This window comes from Vombatus ursinus, unplaced genomic scaffold (assembly GCF_900497805.2).
Source record: "Vombatus ursinus unplaced genomic scaffold, bare-nosed wombat genome assembly UNPS02014884.1, whole genome shotgun sequence".
NCBI lineage: Eukaryota > Metazoa > Chordata > Mammalia > Diprotodontia > Vombatidae > Vombatus > Vombatus ursinus.
In genome coordinates, this window is record NW_020954662.1 from 3448948 (window position 1) to 3467040 (window position 18093).

Sequence of the window (18093 nt, forward strand, 5' to 3'; positions counted from 1 at the left end):
TGTTTTTCACAACTAGTCAAAACTAGTTTAGTTCTGAATCCTAAGGTAAGTAGATGGCCTCAGGAGGTCTGCCTACAGGGTTGAGTCCATATCTCAGCCATAAGTGTGCCCAGAAGGGTCCTAATAGCTGTGTTTTGGGGCAGAAGAGAAAGGGGCCTTATCTCCAGAGAAAAATCAGCCGACTGATTGGGAAGAGAGATTGCCTCAGTCCTCAGGGTATGGATAGAGGAAAGAGTCCCTGCCCTCAGGGATACCCCCCTACTCCAGTTCTTCTAGGGGAAAAAGACAGCCCCTGCCCTTAGCAAGCCACACATCTAAAGGCCAGATTGGTGGGAGAGACACTGGCCATGTCATCAGCAAGCCCCAGAGGCTGATGGAATGAGGGAGACAGTCCCTGTCCTCAGGTAGCCCCCAGTCTGATGGGGAAGACAGGATGCTTTCTCAAACCACTGTTGTTTTATATGTACGGAGCACAAGCATCCACTGAATTTCTATAGGGGGTGAACAGAACCAGGCTGAGGGATGGGAAGGAGGGGGAAAGTCCACCATGGTAACTGACAACAGAAAGAAGGCAGAACGACTCGATTTCATTTTCTCTGCAAAGGAGAAGGAATGACTTTGGTATTGGAAAATGACAGACCAGGAATGAGAATCTTGATGCCCAACATAAATGAGAGCCTTATAGCTGCCTGTGATGAACTGAAGTCACCAGGCCCAGGGCCCTACACCCTGTGTACCAAATGAACTGACCGATGAGATTGCTGAGTCAGGGCAAGGGCTGTTTGAGAGCTTATAGAAACAGGAACAAGAACCCAAGGATTAGAGAAGGGTAAATGTTGCCCCAATTTTCAAAGAAGGGAAGTGATCAGAGTCTGTAAATTATTCTTCAGTGAGTTTGACTTTGATTCCTGGAAAACTCTCAAAGGGATCGTGAAAGGAAGAGATGGCAGACAGTTGAAAAGAGAAGCAAACGGTGGCTAGAAAGAGCCAGCGTGGCTTCATCAAGAACAGGTTGGGCCAGACTGACTTCTTTTTTTTTTCCAGGGTTATTAAATTGATAGTTGAGAGGGGAATGATGTGGATATGGTTTACCTAGATGTGAATATATTTTTAAAAAATACAGTAGTTCATACTGTTCTTGTGGAGAAGATGGTGAGATGTGGATTAGATGGGTTCAGAAATGGTTAGGTTGGTGTGGCAGGAGGTCTCCAGTGGAGTGCTCCAGAGATCTGTGCTTAGCCCTGAGCTGTCTAGCATTTTTTTTAAATCAACGACTTGGATAAAGTCAAAGACGGCAGATTCATCAAATCTAAATATGACACAGACCTGGGAGGAACCCCAAAAAAAAAAATCTTGACAAGCTTGAGAGCATTTGGCTGAATCTAATAAAGGAAAAAAGCAGTAGAGATCAATGTAAAGTAGTCTTCATCTGGGTCCAAATAAAAAGTCGGCCAGTGGGAAGGTATATGTAAGACAGTCATCCTTCTGGGGGATTTAGTAGATTAGCTCAGTGTGATGTAGCGGTCACAATAGCTGGTGCAACCCTGGGCTCCATGAAGGGAGGTACAGCTTCTAGAAATTGGAGGTGCTGGTCCCACTGGACTCTACTCTCCTCACACCTCATCTGTGTTCCTGTGGTCAGTTCTGGGTGCCACAGTTTAGGAAGATCATTGATAAGCTGGCAGCCAGGATGGTGGAGGGCCTTGGGTCCATGTCTTTTGGGAAACAGTGGAAGAAATTAGGAATGTTTAACCTGGAGATGAGAAGACTTAGGCAGACAGGATGACTGGTTCAAGTATTTAAAGGGCTGCCATGTGGGAAGGGAGAAGACTTGTTCTGTTTGGCTCCCGGGGTAGGGTCCTGGAGTGATGAGTAGAAGGTGCAAAGAGACAGATTGAGGCTGGGTGTTCGAAAAATCTTCCTAGTAACGAAAGCTGTCCCAAAGTAGAATGGCATTTCTCAAGAGGTGGTGGGCTCCCCCTTCTTGGATGTCTTAAAGAGACTCACTTGCTGGGCATGTTAGATTGGGGATTCCTTTCCTGAGCGGGTTAAACTAGATGGCCCTAAGGTCCCTGCCAACTTTCAGTCTGTGATGGGGGGAAGGGAAGCTGTTGTCTCTTCCTCCCCACAAATGCTGAAGGGGCCAGGGGGAAGGACTTTTAGGCAATCGTGGTTGGCATCCTCTGCCTCTCCTAGGTAACATGCCTATTTCCCTGGTTCCCTTGGCACTGTGTGAAAAGGGGCCCTGTTGCCCGGCTCAGCGGAAGAGCGTCCCTCCAGCTTGGCATTCTCAGAGCCCCAGGGTTGGGAGGGGCCATCTGAGTGCAACTTTAGAGCCCAGAGAAACCCAACTGGATCCTTTGATACTCACAGGGCTACTGATGGGGGTGGGTTGGGTTTGGGTTGTAGCCTGACAGTTTAGGGATTAGATCTGTGGAAGAACCCCAGGCAGTCAATCCACAGCCATTTTATCTTAAGCACCTACTATGTGCTAGAGACTGAGTGAGTTACAAAGAGATACAAAACAAAGAAAGAAACAATCTCTACTACCCAGGAGATTACATTCCAGTGGGGAGACAGGGACAGATATAAACATATATGTATTACAAAGTAGTTATAAACATATATAGATATATAGATATAGATATAGATATAGATATTACAAAGTAGTTAAATAAGGGTAGTTTGGGAGGGCCTTGGACACTTGCTAGCTGTGTGATCCTGAGCAAGTCATTTAACCTGTTTGCCTCAGTTTCCTCATCTGTAAAATGAGGATGATAATAGCACCTAATGTTCAGGGTTATTGTTAGGATCAAAGGAGATACTATTGGGGAGCTAGGTGGCACAGTAGATAGAGCACTGGGCCTGGAGTCAGGAGGACCTGAATTCAAATCCGGCCTCAGACCAGACACTTGACACTTGACAGCTGTATGACCCTCGGCAAGTCACTTAACCCCAATTGTCTCACCAAAAAAAAAAAAAGATATTATTTGTAAAAGCCCTTAGCACAGTGCCTAGCTCATAGTAGGTGCTTAATAAATGCTTCCTTTCTCCTTCCCTTCCACTTGACAGGGCTCTCACCAGGTACTTGAAGGCAAGTTTTGTTTAGGGCCACTTGTCCTTCTCTCCTTTGAGGAAGGAAGGCTTCATGAAAGGGGTGGGATTTTCACTGGGTCCTGAAGGATGATTTTCACTGGGTCACCTTGACCTGACAGTCCCAGACAATTAAATTACCTGGGTCTGAGGTGCCCTCCTGGAGAAGGTCATCCAATTAGTTATTGAGTGTGGTCTTGGCTCCAGAAGGACATTGGTCTGATGAGGCTGGGTACCAGAGTCCTGACTAAGAATCCTCTTGCCTCAGATACTAGCTGTGTCTCCCTCGAGAAATCTCTTGGCCTCTTAGAGGGTCATTGATATCTGTAAAATAGGCAACTTAAGGCTGGCCAGGCCTTATGGCAACGTAATAGGGCTTGTTGCTCCAAGATAAGCGCTGTTCAGTTTAAAGAACTGTGGAAAGAGCTATAATTCTGGGGTATCATTACGAACATCTGGAATAGCCCTAAGGTCTCTGTTCATCATAAACATGTGGCTTTAGCCACCCCAGGGGGGAGTCATCTCCACAGCCCTAGCCTGGGAATGTAGAGACCCTCGTCCTCATCCCACCTCAGTCGCCAATCGAGAGTATGACCTGAAAGGGCATATTCTTTCCCTCCGAGTCAATTTTTCCTTTGGAAGAATTTCAGTGTTGGATGGGACCCCAGGAGCATTCTAGGCCAGCTGATAGCCTCATAAAGAATCCCCAGGGGGCAGTTAGGTGGTGCAGTGGATAGAGCACCAGCCTTGGAGTCAGGAGGACCTGAGTTCAAATGTGGCCTCAGACACATAATACTCACTAGCTGTGTTACCCTGGGCAAGTTACTTAACCTCGATTGCCTAAAAAGAAAAAAAAAAATAAAGAATTCCCAGCAAGTAGGTATCCAGCCTTTGCCCAAAGACTTCCTAGGAAGCGGGACTTTGGAATAGTTCTCATCATTAGGAAGTCCTTCCTGGCATGGAGGCCAAATTTGCCTCTCTGCATCTGTCTCCTGACACTATTTGTTCTGCCCTCTGAGGTCAAACAGAACAAATCTCATCCCTGTTCTCTATAACAGCCCTGCAGACACTTGAAGGTAGCTATCCTGTGCCCCCCGGGTCTTCTCCAGACTAAACATTCCTGGTTCCTTCAATTGATCCTTAAATATGGATTCGCCCCCTCTGGACCTCAGTTTCCTCAACTGTAAAATGAGGGCATTGGGCTAGATGACCTTCTGGCACCAAGTCTATGATCCTATACCCTCTGCTTTGTCCCTGCCCTGGGGGAAGTTTGGAGAGCCTGAAGCATTCCTCTGTACTGTGACCCTTGAGTGAAGAATGTGGGGAAGGTCGTCGGGCTGGAGGCCAGGAGCGGGGTGGAGGACTCCAGAAGCTAATTTTCTCAGCATCAAAGCTGGCACCTTTTGTGTCCTCTGAACTCTGGGCCCCTCCCCCACTCCCTGTCTCCAAGCTTTGTTTGCCATCCTGCCAGGCCAGGCTTTGTTTGGAGAAGGGGTGAGGCTGCCCAGGGCCCAGACCCATCTCCTCCTCCTCCTTTTTCCCTGCCAACCAGGGATGACAGGCAGATGAGAGGAGATGCTACTGCTGCTGCTGCGGTGAATGAGATGGAGGATAATAGACCGTGTCCACAATCTATTATCTTGAAAGAACCTTGAGATATCACCTGGTCCAGATGTTCTTAACCCGGGGTCCAAAGATTAGATTTCAGGATGTTGGGGGAATTTGGTTTTTTTGTTTTGTTTTGTTTTGGTTTTTTTTAGGCAATTGGGGTTAAGTGACTTGCCCAGGGTCACACAGGTAGTAAGTGTCAACTGTTTGGTCTGAGGCCAGATTTGAACTCAGGTCCTCCTTACTTCAGGACTGGTGCTCTATCCACTGCTCCTCCTAGCTGCCCTGTGGAATTTAGATAAGAAAAAAAGGATGGTGGTGTGGGGGGCAGAGAACAGCTCTTGTCTTCTCTAACCTCTAAGTGAAATTTCTCATGTTCTTCAATTATGAGATCAAATGTGCTAGAGCTAATATTTATAATGTGCTTGGTACATTGTAGGCACTTTATAGATGTTTGTTCCCTCCCCTCCTTATGAATGTCAGAGTATTAGAGAACCTTAGAAGACATCTACCCTAGCATCTCCATTGAAGAAACTGCAGCCCAGAGAGATCAGTTAACTTGCCCAAGGTCACACAGCCAGAAAGTGGCAGAGATGGTAATAGAACCCAGATCTTCTGACTCCCAAGCATTCTTTTTACTACATATACTCTAGGGTCTTCTGGCCTTGGGATGGAGGGTGAGGGTTCAGGGCCCAGGTTGGCAGGGGGAGGGAAGGCAGTTGGCAGAAAACCAACATGCTTACCGCCTGGCATTTGCTTTCAAAGTGGAGGTGACCAGTGGTGGCAGACTTGCCTCAGGGGGCTTCTGAGGCTCAGGCCCCAGTTCCTAAGAGAGAAACGCAGCTCTCCCCACTGGGCCACACTGCACCACACGAGGACCTGGTCCCCTTCCTAACCCTTAGCGCCTTGTGACCTTAGAATAGTCACAGAATCCCTGAAGTCAGGAGGAGCTGAGTTCAAATGTGGCCTCAGACCAAACACTTGACACTTACTAGCTGTGTGACCCTGGGCAAGTCACTTAACCCCAATTGCCTAAAAAACAAAACAAAACAAAACAAAAGAATAGTCACAGAATTAGAAGGGGTCTCAGGACCAACCAGTATTGGAGGAAGAGTCCTCACTTCCAGCCTTTGCTGGAAGGCCTCCAAGGAGAGGGAGCCAGGCATTCCTTCCTACTAAGGCAGGCCATTACGGTTTGTCCTGACGTCTGTCCTCAAGTGACCCCTTGACAGCTTCCACACCTTGCTCCTGGCTCTGTCCTTTGGGGTTGTGTCCCCACAGTGGCGTCCTTCATTGTCCTCTTCTCCAGCCTGAACACCCCAGGTCCTCTATATGACTGGGGCCCCGGGCCCTTCACCATGCTGGGTGCCCTCCTCTGAATGCTCCAGCTTCTTAACCCATGGTGCCTGGAACTGATTGTAATACTGGGCCCGTGCTCTGACCAGGCCACTCTGGGGTGACATGGCACTCTGACCAAGGCAGACTGTCACCACTGTGAAACTCAGTTTCCTTATATATAAAAAAGGGGAGTACCCCAACCCACGCTGTTATTGTGAGGATCAAATGTCAGAAGATATTAACCAGTAAACATTTATTAAACACCTACTATGTGCCAGGCAATGTGCTAGACACTGAGGGTACAAAGACAAAAATAAAACAGCCCTGCCCTCAGGGAGCTTATAATCTAGAGGGGGAAACAACATGTACATACATAAATAAGTATATGCTATATGCTATGTATAAAAAGCTAACATTTATATAACACCTGCTATATGCTCCACACTGGGCTAAGTGCTTTACAATTATTATCTTAGTTAACAATAATAAATAGTAAAAATAGCAGCTAACATTTATGTAGCACCTGCTATGTGGCAGGCACTATGTGAAAAGCTTCAAATTATTATCTCTTTTGAGCTTCACAAAACCCTAGGAGGAAGGTGCTGTTATTATCCCTATTTTACAGATAAGGAAACTGAAGTAGGCAGAGATGAAGTGATTTGCCCAGGTTCACACAGATATGAAGGGTCTTGAGACTGGATTTGAACTCGGGTCTTCCTGACTCCAGACCCAGCGCTCTATCCACTGTACCACCGACCTACCAAATTAATTTAATTTTTATGGAGACCAGTCCATACAAAGGTGTGGTGATAGGAGATGGGAATTTGGAATGTCGTACGTGTGAGGAAAAGCAAGAAGGTCAATATGATTGGACTATAAAGTGTGTGAAGGGGTGTGATATATAATAAGGCTGGAAAGGTGGGTCCGAGTCAGGTTGTGAAGGGAATTCAATGCTAAACCGTGGGGTTGGTGTTTGGTATTAGAGGTAGGTTGCTAGGGAGCAAAGTAGATAGATTTAGTGTAAGAGTCTGGAAGACCTGAATTCAAATCCTGTCTCAGACACTTACTTGGCTGTGTGACCTTGGGTATTTCACTTAACTTATTTCAGCCTCAATTTCCTCATCTGTAAAATGGGCATAATAATAATAGCACTTATCTCCCAAGGTGTAGTGAGGATTGAATGAGATAATATCTATTAAGTGCTTTGCAGATCTTAAAGCACTACATAAATGTTAGTTGTTATTAATAGGGAGTCATTGCAGTTATTGAGAAGAGAATAAGCATTTATGTAGCCCCTACTATGCACTAGGGCCCAGGGGTGGAGAACTTATGGCTTTGAGGCCGTATGTGGCCTTCTAGGTCCTTAAGTGTGGCCTTTTGACTGAATCCTTCTAGGTCCTTAAGTGTGGCCTTTTGACTGAATCCAAATTTTACAGAACAATTGGATTCAGTCAAAAGGCCAAACTTAAGAAACTAGAAGGCCACATGTGGCCTCAAGGCCACAGGTTCCCCACCCCTGTGTGACTAGGCACTGTGCTAAGTGCTTCACAAACATCACCTCATCTTTACAAATATTGTCTCATTATTGAAGAGAATTCATGTAGTTAAGCCAATGCTTTAAGAAAATGATTTTGGCTGCTTTGGGGAAAGGAGAGACTAGAGTCAGGGAGGCCAGTTAGGAGGCTCTCACAGTAGTCCTGTTGAGGGGTACTAGCACCTGAACTAAGATGGCGGCCATGTGAGTGGAGACAAGGGGACAGCAGTGAGAGATGTTGCAGAGGGAAAAATGATGAGCTTTGATGACTGACGGGATGTGTGGGATGTGTAAGGTGAGGAGTCAAGGATATCTCTTAGGCTCTGAGCCCGGGTAACTAGAATGTGATGGTGCCCTCCATAGAAATAGGAAGGTCTGGGAGGAATGGAAGAAGTGGAGAAAGGGTTTGGAAGGGATGTGTCTGTAAACCATCTAACGTTTTACACCCTCAGGGATTATTACGGTTGAGTGTAAAACTCAGGTGCGGGACAGGGCGGGGGGAGCCATGTCTGCAGGATTTGACCCTCTTGGGCATTTGCAGCAGATGTCCCAGTTGGTTTGCCGGTAGTAGGGTTGGGTTATATGGAGCCATCTCCACTGTCTCAAGTGGCTTCCCTGTGACTAATAGCATGATTCCTGAGGCTTGTGGTGTGGTCACCAAGTTGTGCACTTTGAGGAAATGAGACAATCACTCCTATCTTTAATCTAAGAACAAGGTTTATTTGCATTATACAATGCACTGGGGAATACTCGCCCATCAAGGAAAAGGAAAAAGGATAGGAGGAGACGTGTCTACCACATCACTATCATCACTGCGTCCCAGGCTTTGTTGTTGTTCTGGCAAACAAAGGCATGTGTCTGTAACTGCCCCTGAGGAAATCAGTCATGCCCATGATGTCCACAGGCCATTTGAGGTGAGGCAGTGGGACTCTGGGCTTTCATGCCAAGAAGACAGAGGGAAGACGTAGCCTTTAACAAATGTGCCAACCCAGGTCGTGCAGGGGCTAGACGCTCTTGACTGTCAAACCCTTGAAGGTTAAACTTGGGGGCAGGTAGATTTCCCTTGGTGATGGTGACTGTACTATGAATCCATGTCTGCCCACCTGTCCATTCTCCCCTTGCTGATGGGAGTCTGCATTCTGTGGGTAAGGTGGTCAGTGTCTGCTCCCAGAGCCAAGATGTCTCTTGTTCTTGGGCTTATCTCCTCTTAGTGAAGGAAAAAGCAGCGTGTTGTTAGAGAAATCCCTGGACTGGAAGGCAGAAAAAAATGATTTTAGTTCTCTCTCTGCTATTTGCTAACTGGGGTATCTTGAGCAAATTGTCTTTCTCTGGGCCTCAGTTTCCCCATCTGTCAAATGAGGAAGTTAGATGAAATGATCTCCCTTTTCCATTAAGCTCTGACCATCTGGGTCTTAAGGGCCTTTCCATTGCTAATATTCTATGCTCTGAGGTCTCTCCCAGTTTTGACATTGGATGTTTTAAGGTCTCTGTGAGCTCCAACATTCTATGCTCCAAAGGCCCTCCCAGCTCTGACCTTCGAAAAGGAAAGTGAATATAGAATCATGGAAGAGGTCAGCAGCCTTGAGAGTCCAGGGTGCCACACTTAGTGGCTTGAGCCCTGGGCTTGCTCTGAAGGGGCTGTGAAAGTCTCTGGCTCCTGGATTCAGTGATTTGGCTTGGGGGAAGGGGACGAAGGGATTCCTAAGAATGTGAAAGGCAACCTAGGGAAAGCAACTGTTAGTAACATTTCTTTCCCTTCTCCCCACCCTCATGGTCCTGACTTGGGAACATATTATGCATGAGAACATATGTATCATGAAAGGACTTGTAGGAGGAAAGAAGGCCTTGGCTCAGGAAAAATTAAGCCCATAAGCTGTGGATGGGCAGTGGGAGGAGCTGACCTGAGAAGAGGTTGGGTGGGGTATGCCAGAGAAATTCAGGGACCATGCTTTGGAGCACAAGCTAGCAACCTAGAATACCCTCCATTCCCCACCCCCACCCCCCCAAAAAAAAGTTTCCAGGTGAGGCTTGGGTGGTGTGTGATAGTAGAAGAGCACTGTATTTGAAGTCAGAAGATCTGGGTTTGAATCCTAACTCTGATCTCAGACAAGATTGTTGATTTCTTGATCCTCAGTTGCCTCTTTTGTAAAATGAAAGGTCTGGACTAAGTGTTTTCAGCTCTTAATCCTTTGGATTGAGGGAGGAAGTTAAATTCCTGGAATCTTCATGAGAAATAAGAGAGAGAGGCAGCTAGGTGATGCAGTGGATAGAGCACTGACCCTGGAGTCAGGAGGACCTGAGTTCAAATCTAGCCTTAGACACTTACTAGCTGGGTGACTCCGGGCAAGTCATTTAATCCTGATTGCCTCAAAAAAAGAAAAAGAGAGAGAGAGAAATAAGGGAGAGAGGGAGGGAGGTGTAGCATCCCTCCCCTGTCCCTACTCCCCTACACACACCTGGTGTGAAGGGGGCATAACTTCTGTATGAGAGGACCAGGAGAGCAGCCTTGCTGAGGGTTAGCAGGAAGGGAAAGGTGCCACAGGAGGATTGGGAATTTGGGGAAAAGAGGGGCCAAAGATCAGACCGATGGGTGGGTTTCCTTCTCTGATCCACAGACAGCGGCTGGACAGTCTCCTGCCCCACTATGGAACTTTGCCACGGGGTCCAACCAAGGCCTGTGTGGTGAGTGTTGGGGGGCTGGGGAAACAAAGGCTTTGGTCTCGGAGAGCCCTCCTTAGCCCCCATCTCCTTCACTGGTCACGTTCAGGAAGGGGCCCAAATCAGACTCCTCACCCCCGAGCCTGCCTTCTCCTTCGCCCTCTACCCCTGCTCCAGATAACCAGAGCACCCCGAGGAATGGGGGCAAAGAAGCCCTTTTTCCAACTCCTTCTCCCCCAGGAGGTGAGCGGCTACCAGCAAAGCCTGTGGCGGACTGGCCTGTGCCATGTGGGGGCCCTGCTGACCTCTGGGATCTTGCTGTTAATCTTCCACTGGAAGCCCCAGCTCGAGGTCAAGGCCAAGTGCACCTCCTGCCCTTTAGAGCAGGCTGACTGGCTGATCATCAAGGTAAGCCTCTTCCTGTTTTACTGGAAGTTGGTGTGGCAGAAAGAGGGAGATTTGGCGTGGGAGGACGTAGACTTGAACCTCTCTTCTGCATATGTGTGTGACCCTTGGGCAAAGACACTTCAATTCTCTGGGCCTTGGTTTCCTCATCTGTAAAATGAAAGATGTTGGACTAGATCAGTCTCTAAAAGGCAACATTTCTAGCACTCTTATTAATAAGTTGTGTCCCCATGGAGGAATCAAGTGGCTGAGAACAGGGCCCTGGTGGTGGTGAAGGTGTCGGCCAAAGGCAGGAGGGCTGTGGGGAGGGGAGATCCAGTGGGGAGGGAGTATATCCCAGCACTCACCACCAAGGATTTTGTATTCTAGGATCAGTTTGGGCAACTTTTCACCACCCAGGTGCAAACTGAGGTTGTCAGTGAGGGCAGGTGAGGAGAATGAACGTCCCTTCCCCCTTAATCCCCTTCTATGAACATCCCCCCCCCCCACAAAGGAGCCTTCCTCCCCTCCCCCCAAACATGGGGCTGTTTGGGATGACTTTGGAATGAGCCATAAGGGCTCCCCCTCCTTCTAAAAGCCCCAGCCCCTTTCTGCTTCAGCCTTCCCAGCGCTTCTCCACCCCATTCCCCTCCTAAGGGAAGGAGGTACCAGGACTTTTCACCCTCTGCAGCCTGAACCAACTCCAGGAAGGCCCATGGGATTGGAAGCTGGAGGAAGATGGAAGGAACCACATGGCAGTGGGGGTCTCCCAGGAGGACGCCTGGAGGGACACCATCCGGCTACACAGAAAAGAGGAGGTAATTATCGGCCTCTCCTGTCCTAGTTCCCCTCACCCCTCGCCTCCCTCTCTGTTTGGCTTAAGCCAGTTTTCCTCCTTCCTCCTTTGCCCAGAACCCAGTCCCTCCACCCCACTCCTCAGTCCTGTTCTTCTGGGGCAGGGATGGGGAACCTGCAGCCTCGGAGCCACCTGTGGCCCTCTAAGTCCTCAAGTGTGGCTCTTTGACTGAATCCAAACTTCACTGAACAAATCCCCTTAATTAAAGGATTTGTTCTGTAAAACTTGGACTCAGTCAAAAGGCTGTACCCGAGGACCTAGAGGGCCACAGGTGGCCTTGAGGCTGCAGGTTCCCCACCCTTGCTCTGGGGTCTCTGGTATAGCTTTTATCCCTCCCTCCTCCAGCAGAACATCCTTCGGTACTATGTATTTGAAGGGGTCCGATACATATGGATTGAGGCTCAGCAGGCCTTCCGCCGTGTCAGGTGAGTCCAGAGTCCCTAGCTGTTGAAGGGTTAAGGGCCCCTCCTATGAAGGGCCTGGAGGGGAGAGAGCCCCAGGGTAAAACAGCTTGTGTAGAGGGGCCTGGATTATAGTGGGAAAGAGCATTGGAGTGAGAAGAACTGAGTTTTAATCTTGGCTTCCCAGCTATATGACTTTGGCCAGATTGCTAAACTTCTCTGGGCCTCAGTTTTCTCACTTGAAAAATGGGCACAATATACTTGGGCCACCACTTACCTCAAAGGTAAGGAAAGTACTTTGTAAACCTTAAATTGTTGCAGATACAAGAGCTGCTGTTTTTAGTGATGTGCCTGCAGACAGGGGATGGGGATTAGCGGCGGCCTTCAGGGTCTGGGCCTTGACTCTCCCTTCCTCATACCTCTCCCCTCAGTGTACTAGATGAGAACAGGACCTGTGAAGACCTTCATCATTCCAGCGCTGGACTCAGCCCCCAGGACCACAACATAAAGTAGGCTTCCCTACTCCCACCCGTGCTGAGCTTTGCTTTCTGTCTTGGTAAAGTAGGGACTTTGTGCCACTGAGGTGGCAGTGTGATATATGATGGAAAAGACACTGGATTTGGAGTCTGAGAACCTGGATCCAAATCCTACCTTTACAATTTACTAGCTCAGTGATATTGGAGAAATCGCTTTCCCTCTCTGGGCCTCAGTTTCTTCATCTTCATAAAGAAAAGGGGTTGGACGAAATGGTCTCTGAGGACCCTTCTAGCTCTGAATCTGTACTCCATGATCTCTTCATGGTCATTATCAAGGGGGCAGCACAAAGTGGGGATGGTCACTTCCTCTTTGACTTTCCCCTTGTTTCCTGCAGAAAGACGATATATGGCCTTAATCTGATTGATGTGCCGGTCAAATCGTACTCTCGGCTTCTGGTGGATGAGGTAGGAGCCAGCCCTACCCAGGGAGACACACTAGCCTAGTAGAAAGAGCAGGGATTAGGAGCAGAGCTGGGTCCTCACGCAAGCTCTGGCCTTGACTAGCTGAGTGATGTTGGGAGAGGTGTTTGTCCTCCCTGGGCCTCGTTGTAACATGAGGTTGGTAATAAGCTGGGATCACGCTAAGAGTTCCAGCCAGCCTAAGACGGATGAGGAAGGGAAAGCAGTGACCCATAAAGGTCTAGGAAGTCAAGGGTCAATTCCGGACTTTGACCTTGGAAGACACTTTCCCTTTCTGGGCATCAGTTTCCTCTTCGGAAATAAGGAAGTTGGACTAGCTCCCAATCTGGGAGGCCCTGGTTGCTTCCATGCTGGGGTTCTATTCACACTGCATTTATCCCTGTTGAATTCCTGCCCATTCTTGAAGGCCCAAATGCCTCCTTCTTCATTGCTCTGGCTGGTAACAAACTTCCCCCTTAGACCTCTCCGTGGCCTTGGCTTTGCACGTTCCTCATGCCCTGATCTCATAATATTGTGAACTCCACTTCTCTTTGTCTCCATCTTATCCCCCCGTTCGACTGTGAGCTCCCTGAGGATAGAAGCCATCATTTCTTATTAATTCTTTCGTATTTCCCCCGACTCCCAGCACACGGTTTGATAAATGCTTTTTGAATTAATATTTGAAGGGCAGGAAGCCGGTGGTTTTATTGACCTGATAGAGTTAAAAGATCTGGAGCCACTAAAGCCCCATTGCTGCCCCCTGGTGGTCAAGATGGAGCTTGCAGCTTGGCTCGTCTGTGGTACCTGACCCACTGTCCTCTGCCTCTCTTCCCAACCAGGTGCTGAATCCACTCTACATATTCCAGGCTTTCAGCATCACCCTGTGGCTATGGGACGCCTACTACTACTATGCTGGTTGCATCTTCCTCATCTCCATTATCTCCATCTTCCTGGCACTCTATGAGACCAGGAAGGTGGGTGCCAGGCTGTGCTTGGAGAGGAGGGCAGTGGGGGTGGGGAGAAGGTGGGCATTGGGGGGTTCCTGATGTCGACTCTTTCCCTTTTCACGTTCAGCAAAGCCGGACTCTGCAAAACATGGTGAAGATGACCATGAGTGTGACGGTGCGCCGAGCTGGCGGAGGTAAGATGGCAGAGAGGACTATCCGTAAACTCTGGTCCCTAGGATTCAAGTCAGCTCAATAAGCTTCTAGTACATGCCTGCTACATGCTTTATATACACTGTTCTAGGAACTGGAGATACAGAGACAAAACAAAACCCTGCCTTCATGGTGTTTACACTCTACTGGGATGGGAGGGAGCCAGTCAAGGAAGCCTCAGGGAGCTTTTTATCTCTCCATCCATTGCCTCTGTCTCATCTCACAGTGCTCAGAAAACATGGGATGAATTTGTTGACTTGATGTCCAAGGAGGTGTGGCGGGGCAAAAGGGCATGGGGTGGGAGGGGAAACAGAGCTAAAGTACCCACCCCTGTAGAAAATGTGCTGGTCAATTCCATGGAGCTGGTCCCTGGAGACTGCCTGGTACTCCCTGCCAACGGTGGGCTGGTGCCCTGCGATGCCGCGCTCCTGTCAGGAGAGTGCATAGTCAACGAGAGCATGCTGACAGGTGAGGGGGGCCCGGCCTTCCCCAGCCCGAGGAGGAGGAACCACACTGTCCCCTAAGTGCCCTGCCTTTTCCCTGCCAGCTCCTGGGCAAATGGGAAGAGCGTCAGGAGACGAATTAGAGTTTGTCAGAGCTGGAAGGAACCTTAGAATACAGGATGTCAGAGCTAGGAGGGCCCTTAGAACACAGGATGTCAGGGCTGGGAGGGTCCTTAGGACACAGAATGTCAGAGCTAGGAGGGTCCTTAGAACACAGGATGTCAGGGCTGGGAGGGTCCTTAGAACACAGGATGTCAGAGCTGGGAGGGCCCTTAGAACACAGGATGTCAGAGCTGGGAGGGCCCTTAGGACACAGGATGTCAGGGCTGGGAGGGCCCTTAGGACACAGGATGTCAGGGCTGGGAGGGTCCTTAGGACATAGAATGTCAGAGCTGGGAGGGGCCTTAGAACACAGAATGTCAGAGTTGGGAGGGCTCTTAGAACACAGACTGTCAGAGGTGGGAGGATCCTTAGAACACAGAATGTCAGAGCTGGGAGGGCCCTTAGAACACAGAATGTCAGAGCTGGGCCTTAGAGATCCTCTAGTCCAAGTCCCTCATTTTATGGATGAGGAGACAAAGACAGGGAAGGCAAGTAACTCAGTCATATAGGTTAAGTAAATGGCAGATCTGCAGCTTGGGCCCAGATCTTCTGAATTCAAATCTATTACCTGTCCTCTGTGCCCAGTGCACCTTGGGGGGAACCAAAGGGATGTGCTGAGGGAGGGATGGGGTGTGGGCTGAGTTTTTTTTTCCTCTGTCTTCTTTCTTTGTCTCTCTGTGTTTTTCCTTCTCTCTCCTCCCTCCCTCCCTCTCTCTTTCTCTCTCTTTTTCTTTCTGTCTCTCTCCCTCTTTCCTTCCTCCCTCTTTTCCTCTCTCTCTCTCTCTCTCTCTCTCTCTCTCTCTCTCTCTCATCTCTCTCATCTGTCCTCTCTCTCTCCTCCTTCTCTCTCTCTCTTCTCTCTCTCTTTCTCTCTCACATCTCTCTCATCTCTCCTCTCTCTCTCTCTCTTCCTCCTCTTTCTCTCTCCCTCTTTCACATCTCTCTCTCATCTCTCTCTCACATCTCTCTCTTATCTCTCCTCTCTCTCTCCTCCTTCTCTCCTTCTCTCTCTCTCTCTTCTCTCTCTCTCCCCCCCTTTCTCTTTTCTTCCCCCCTCTCCCCTCTCCCTCTCCCTCTCTGTCTTTCCCCTCTGCACACACAGTCATCATATGAGTTACCCCCACAGGGGAGAGCATCCCAGTGATGAAGACCCCACTCCCTAGTGGTCCCACTCCCTACTCCCCTGAGGAACACCGCAGACATACACTCTTCTGTGGGACACTAGTCTTGCAAGCCAGGGCCTACATGGGAACTGACGTCTTGGCGGTGGTGACCCGGACAGGTATGAGGGGGGAGAGAGCTGAGGGAGTGAACGCTCCATCTGTAATGGGGGACACTTGTCTGGCCAGCCCACCTATAGCAGAAGAGCTTGGGGAAAGCTGTCTCTTTCCTCCTCCCTTGCCTCTCCAGGCTATGCCTGGTACCTAACTTTCTTCTTTGATCAAGGTTGGGGTGGGGAGGACCCAATGGTACTTGGGCAGGACCAGAGTCAAGGTCCCTGACTCTCACCCCTGTCCAGGATTTTGTACGGCGAAAGGGGACCTGGTTAGCTCCATCCTCCATCCCAAACCTATCAACTTCAAATTCTACAGGGATGCCCTGAAGTTTGTGTTCTTTCTCTTTATCCTGGGTAAGTGGCCTGGCCTCTGAGCCCCCTCTATTTAGCCCCTCCCCACCCCACCCCCAGCTCAATCTCATTGTTTCTCTCTGGTTTCTCCCCTTTCCACTCCCCCAGCTGCCTTGGGCACCATCTATAGCATCGTGGTCTTAATCCGAAACAAGGTGAGACGTTTCTGGGCAGGGGGATAGGACTGGGATATACTTGGGCTCCAGCTGCCTCAGAAGGTCCATATCACTCTGGGGCCACCATCTTTTGCTCCCTGTGCCTTTCTCTTTCTCAGCATTCTTGTTCCTCCAGAGATGCCTTTCGTTGTGAGGTAGTCCGTACTCTTCATGAACTGGGTTCTTTTTTTGTGTCCCCTTCCTGGGCCCTGCTACCACCCCACAGCCCACTCTGTCACTTTCTCACTTATTCTAGGGGCCCTATGAAGCCCCAGTCATTTCCCCATGAGGAGAGTATTTTGGGACCCCTACCACCATGGGAATAGGGATTAGGAATAGGCCTCTCCTCCTTTCTTATCTTCTTCTTTTTCTTTGGCTAGGCAGTGGGGTTAAGTGACTTGCCCAGGGTCACACAGCTAGTAAGTGTTATGTGTCTGAGGCCGGATTTGAACTCAGGTCCTCCTGAATCCAGGGTCCGTGCTCTATCCGCTGTGCCACCTAGCTGCCCCTACCTCTCTTACCTTCTTACCTGCCCTGTTAGGCACAGAACCCCAGGGACAGAAAGAATATTGAATCTGGAGTCACAGGACCTGGGTCTACCCCTTACTGGCTGTGTGACCTTGGGCAAGTGATTTGCCCTCTCTGGGCCTCAGTTTCCTCATCTTTAAGGCGAGAGGACTAGATTAGTTGATATCTAAGGTCCTCTCTAGATCCTGTGTTACGAAGAAGCCTGGACTTTGAGATCTGAACCCAGAAGGAAGGAAAGGCAAAGTCAAAGGTGAGGCTGGGAGTGGGATCACTCATGCCTGAGCCATCTACCCATCCTCCAGGTAGCAATAGAGGAGATTGTAAAGCGGTCCCTAGACCTGGTGACAGTGGTAGTCCCGCCAGCACTCCCAGCTGCCATGACCGTTGGCATCATTTACGCCCAGAATCGTCTCAAGAAACACAGAATCTTCTGTATTAGCCCACCTCGCATCAACCTAGGGGCCAAGCTGCGGCTGGTCTGCTTTGACAAGGTAAGAAGGCTGGAGCCCAGGCCTGGGGAGGGGGAGGGGCAGCTGAGGTAGGGCTGAACAGATGTGATCTAGTAGACATTCATTAGGCACCTGCTGTGTGCACAGCACTGGGTGGGGGAGTGGGGCAGGAGACACCTGTAGCATTTACCTCTGAGGTTGCTTGTGAAAGGCCTAGGGGTGATGGTGGAAAGGAATGACCTTTAGACATCTTAAAAGCATCAGAGAAATGGCAAATGTTTCAATTATCTTTATTATAATTATTATAATTACATTACAATAATTGTAATTATTATAATTACAACTGCTACTACTACTACTACAGGTTTAGATAAGATGCTGTCTCTCCCCTCGTTGCTTATCACAGTCTGTAATGGAACTATGACAAAGACATTTAAGAGTTGTGCTCTATCTCTGAGGACTCTCCCAGCTCTGATATCCTAGGTTCTAAGGTCCCTTCCAGTTCTCACATTCTCAATTCTAAGGCCCTTCTCAGCTTTGATATTTTCTACTCTAAAGTCTCTTACAACTCTGACATTTTTAATTCTAAGGCTTATTCTAGTCCTGAAATTCTGTGTCCTGTGTTCCCTCCCAGCTCTGACATTCTATATTCTAAGGCCCCTCCTAGCTCTGACATTCTATGTTCTAAGTTCCCTCCCTGCTCTGACCTTCTGTGTTCTAAGGGCCCTCCCAGCTCTGACATCCTGTGTTCTAAGGGCCCTCCCA

At 49.0% G+C, this 18093-nt stretch overlaps 1 protein-coding gene across 2 annotated transcripts in view; it reads left to right on the top strand.

Annotated features, from left to right (window-relative positions):
* Positions 1 to 18093, top strand: part of ATP13A2 (ATPase cation transporting 13A2) — a 40518-nt gene that overhangs the window by 8448 nt on the left and 13977 nt on the right. The window contains exons 2-15 of one of the 2 annotated variants that reach the window (XM_027842772.1): positions 10189 to 10255; positions 10472 to 10639; positions 11006 to 11064; positions 11307 to 11433; positions 11817 to 11896; positions 12304 to 12381; positions 12744 to 12813; positions 13647 to 13781; positions 13882 to 13948; positions 14301 to 14432; positions 15696 to 15851; positions 16089 to 16199; positions 16305 to 16351; positions 17182 to 17370. In XM_027842772.1, coding sequence (XP_027698573.1) covers positions 10189 to 10255; positions 10472 to 10639; positions 11006 to 11064; positions 11307 to 11433; positions 11817 to 11896; positions 12304 to 12381; positions 12744 to 12813; positions 13647 to 13781; positions 13882 to 13948; positions 14301 to 14432; positions 15696 to 15851; positions 16089 to 16199; positions 16305 to 16351; positions 17182 to 17370 — 1486 coding nt within the window. The remainder of the gene's footprint in view (positions 1 to 10188; positions 10256 to 10471; positions 10640 to 11005; positions 11065 to 11306; positions 11434 to 11816; positions 11897 to 12303; positions 12382 to 12743; positions 12814 to 13646; positions 13782 to 13881; positions 13949 to 14300; positions 14433 to 15695; positions 15852 to 16088; positions 16200 to 16304; positions 16352 to 17181; positions 17371 to 18093) is intronic. The other variant, XM_027842773.1, reaches the window with a different exon arrangement.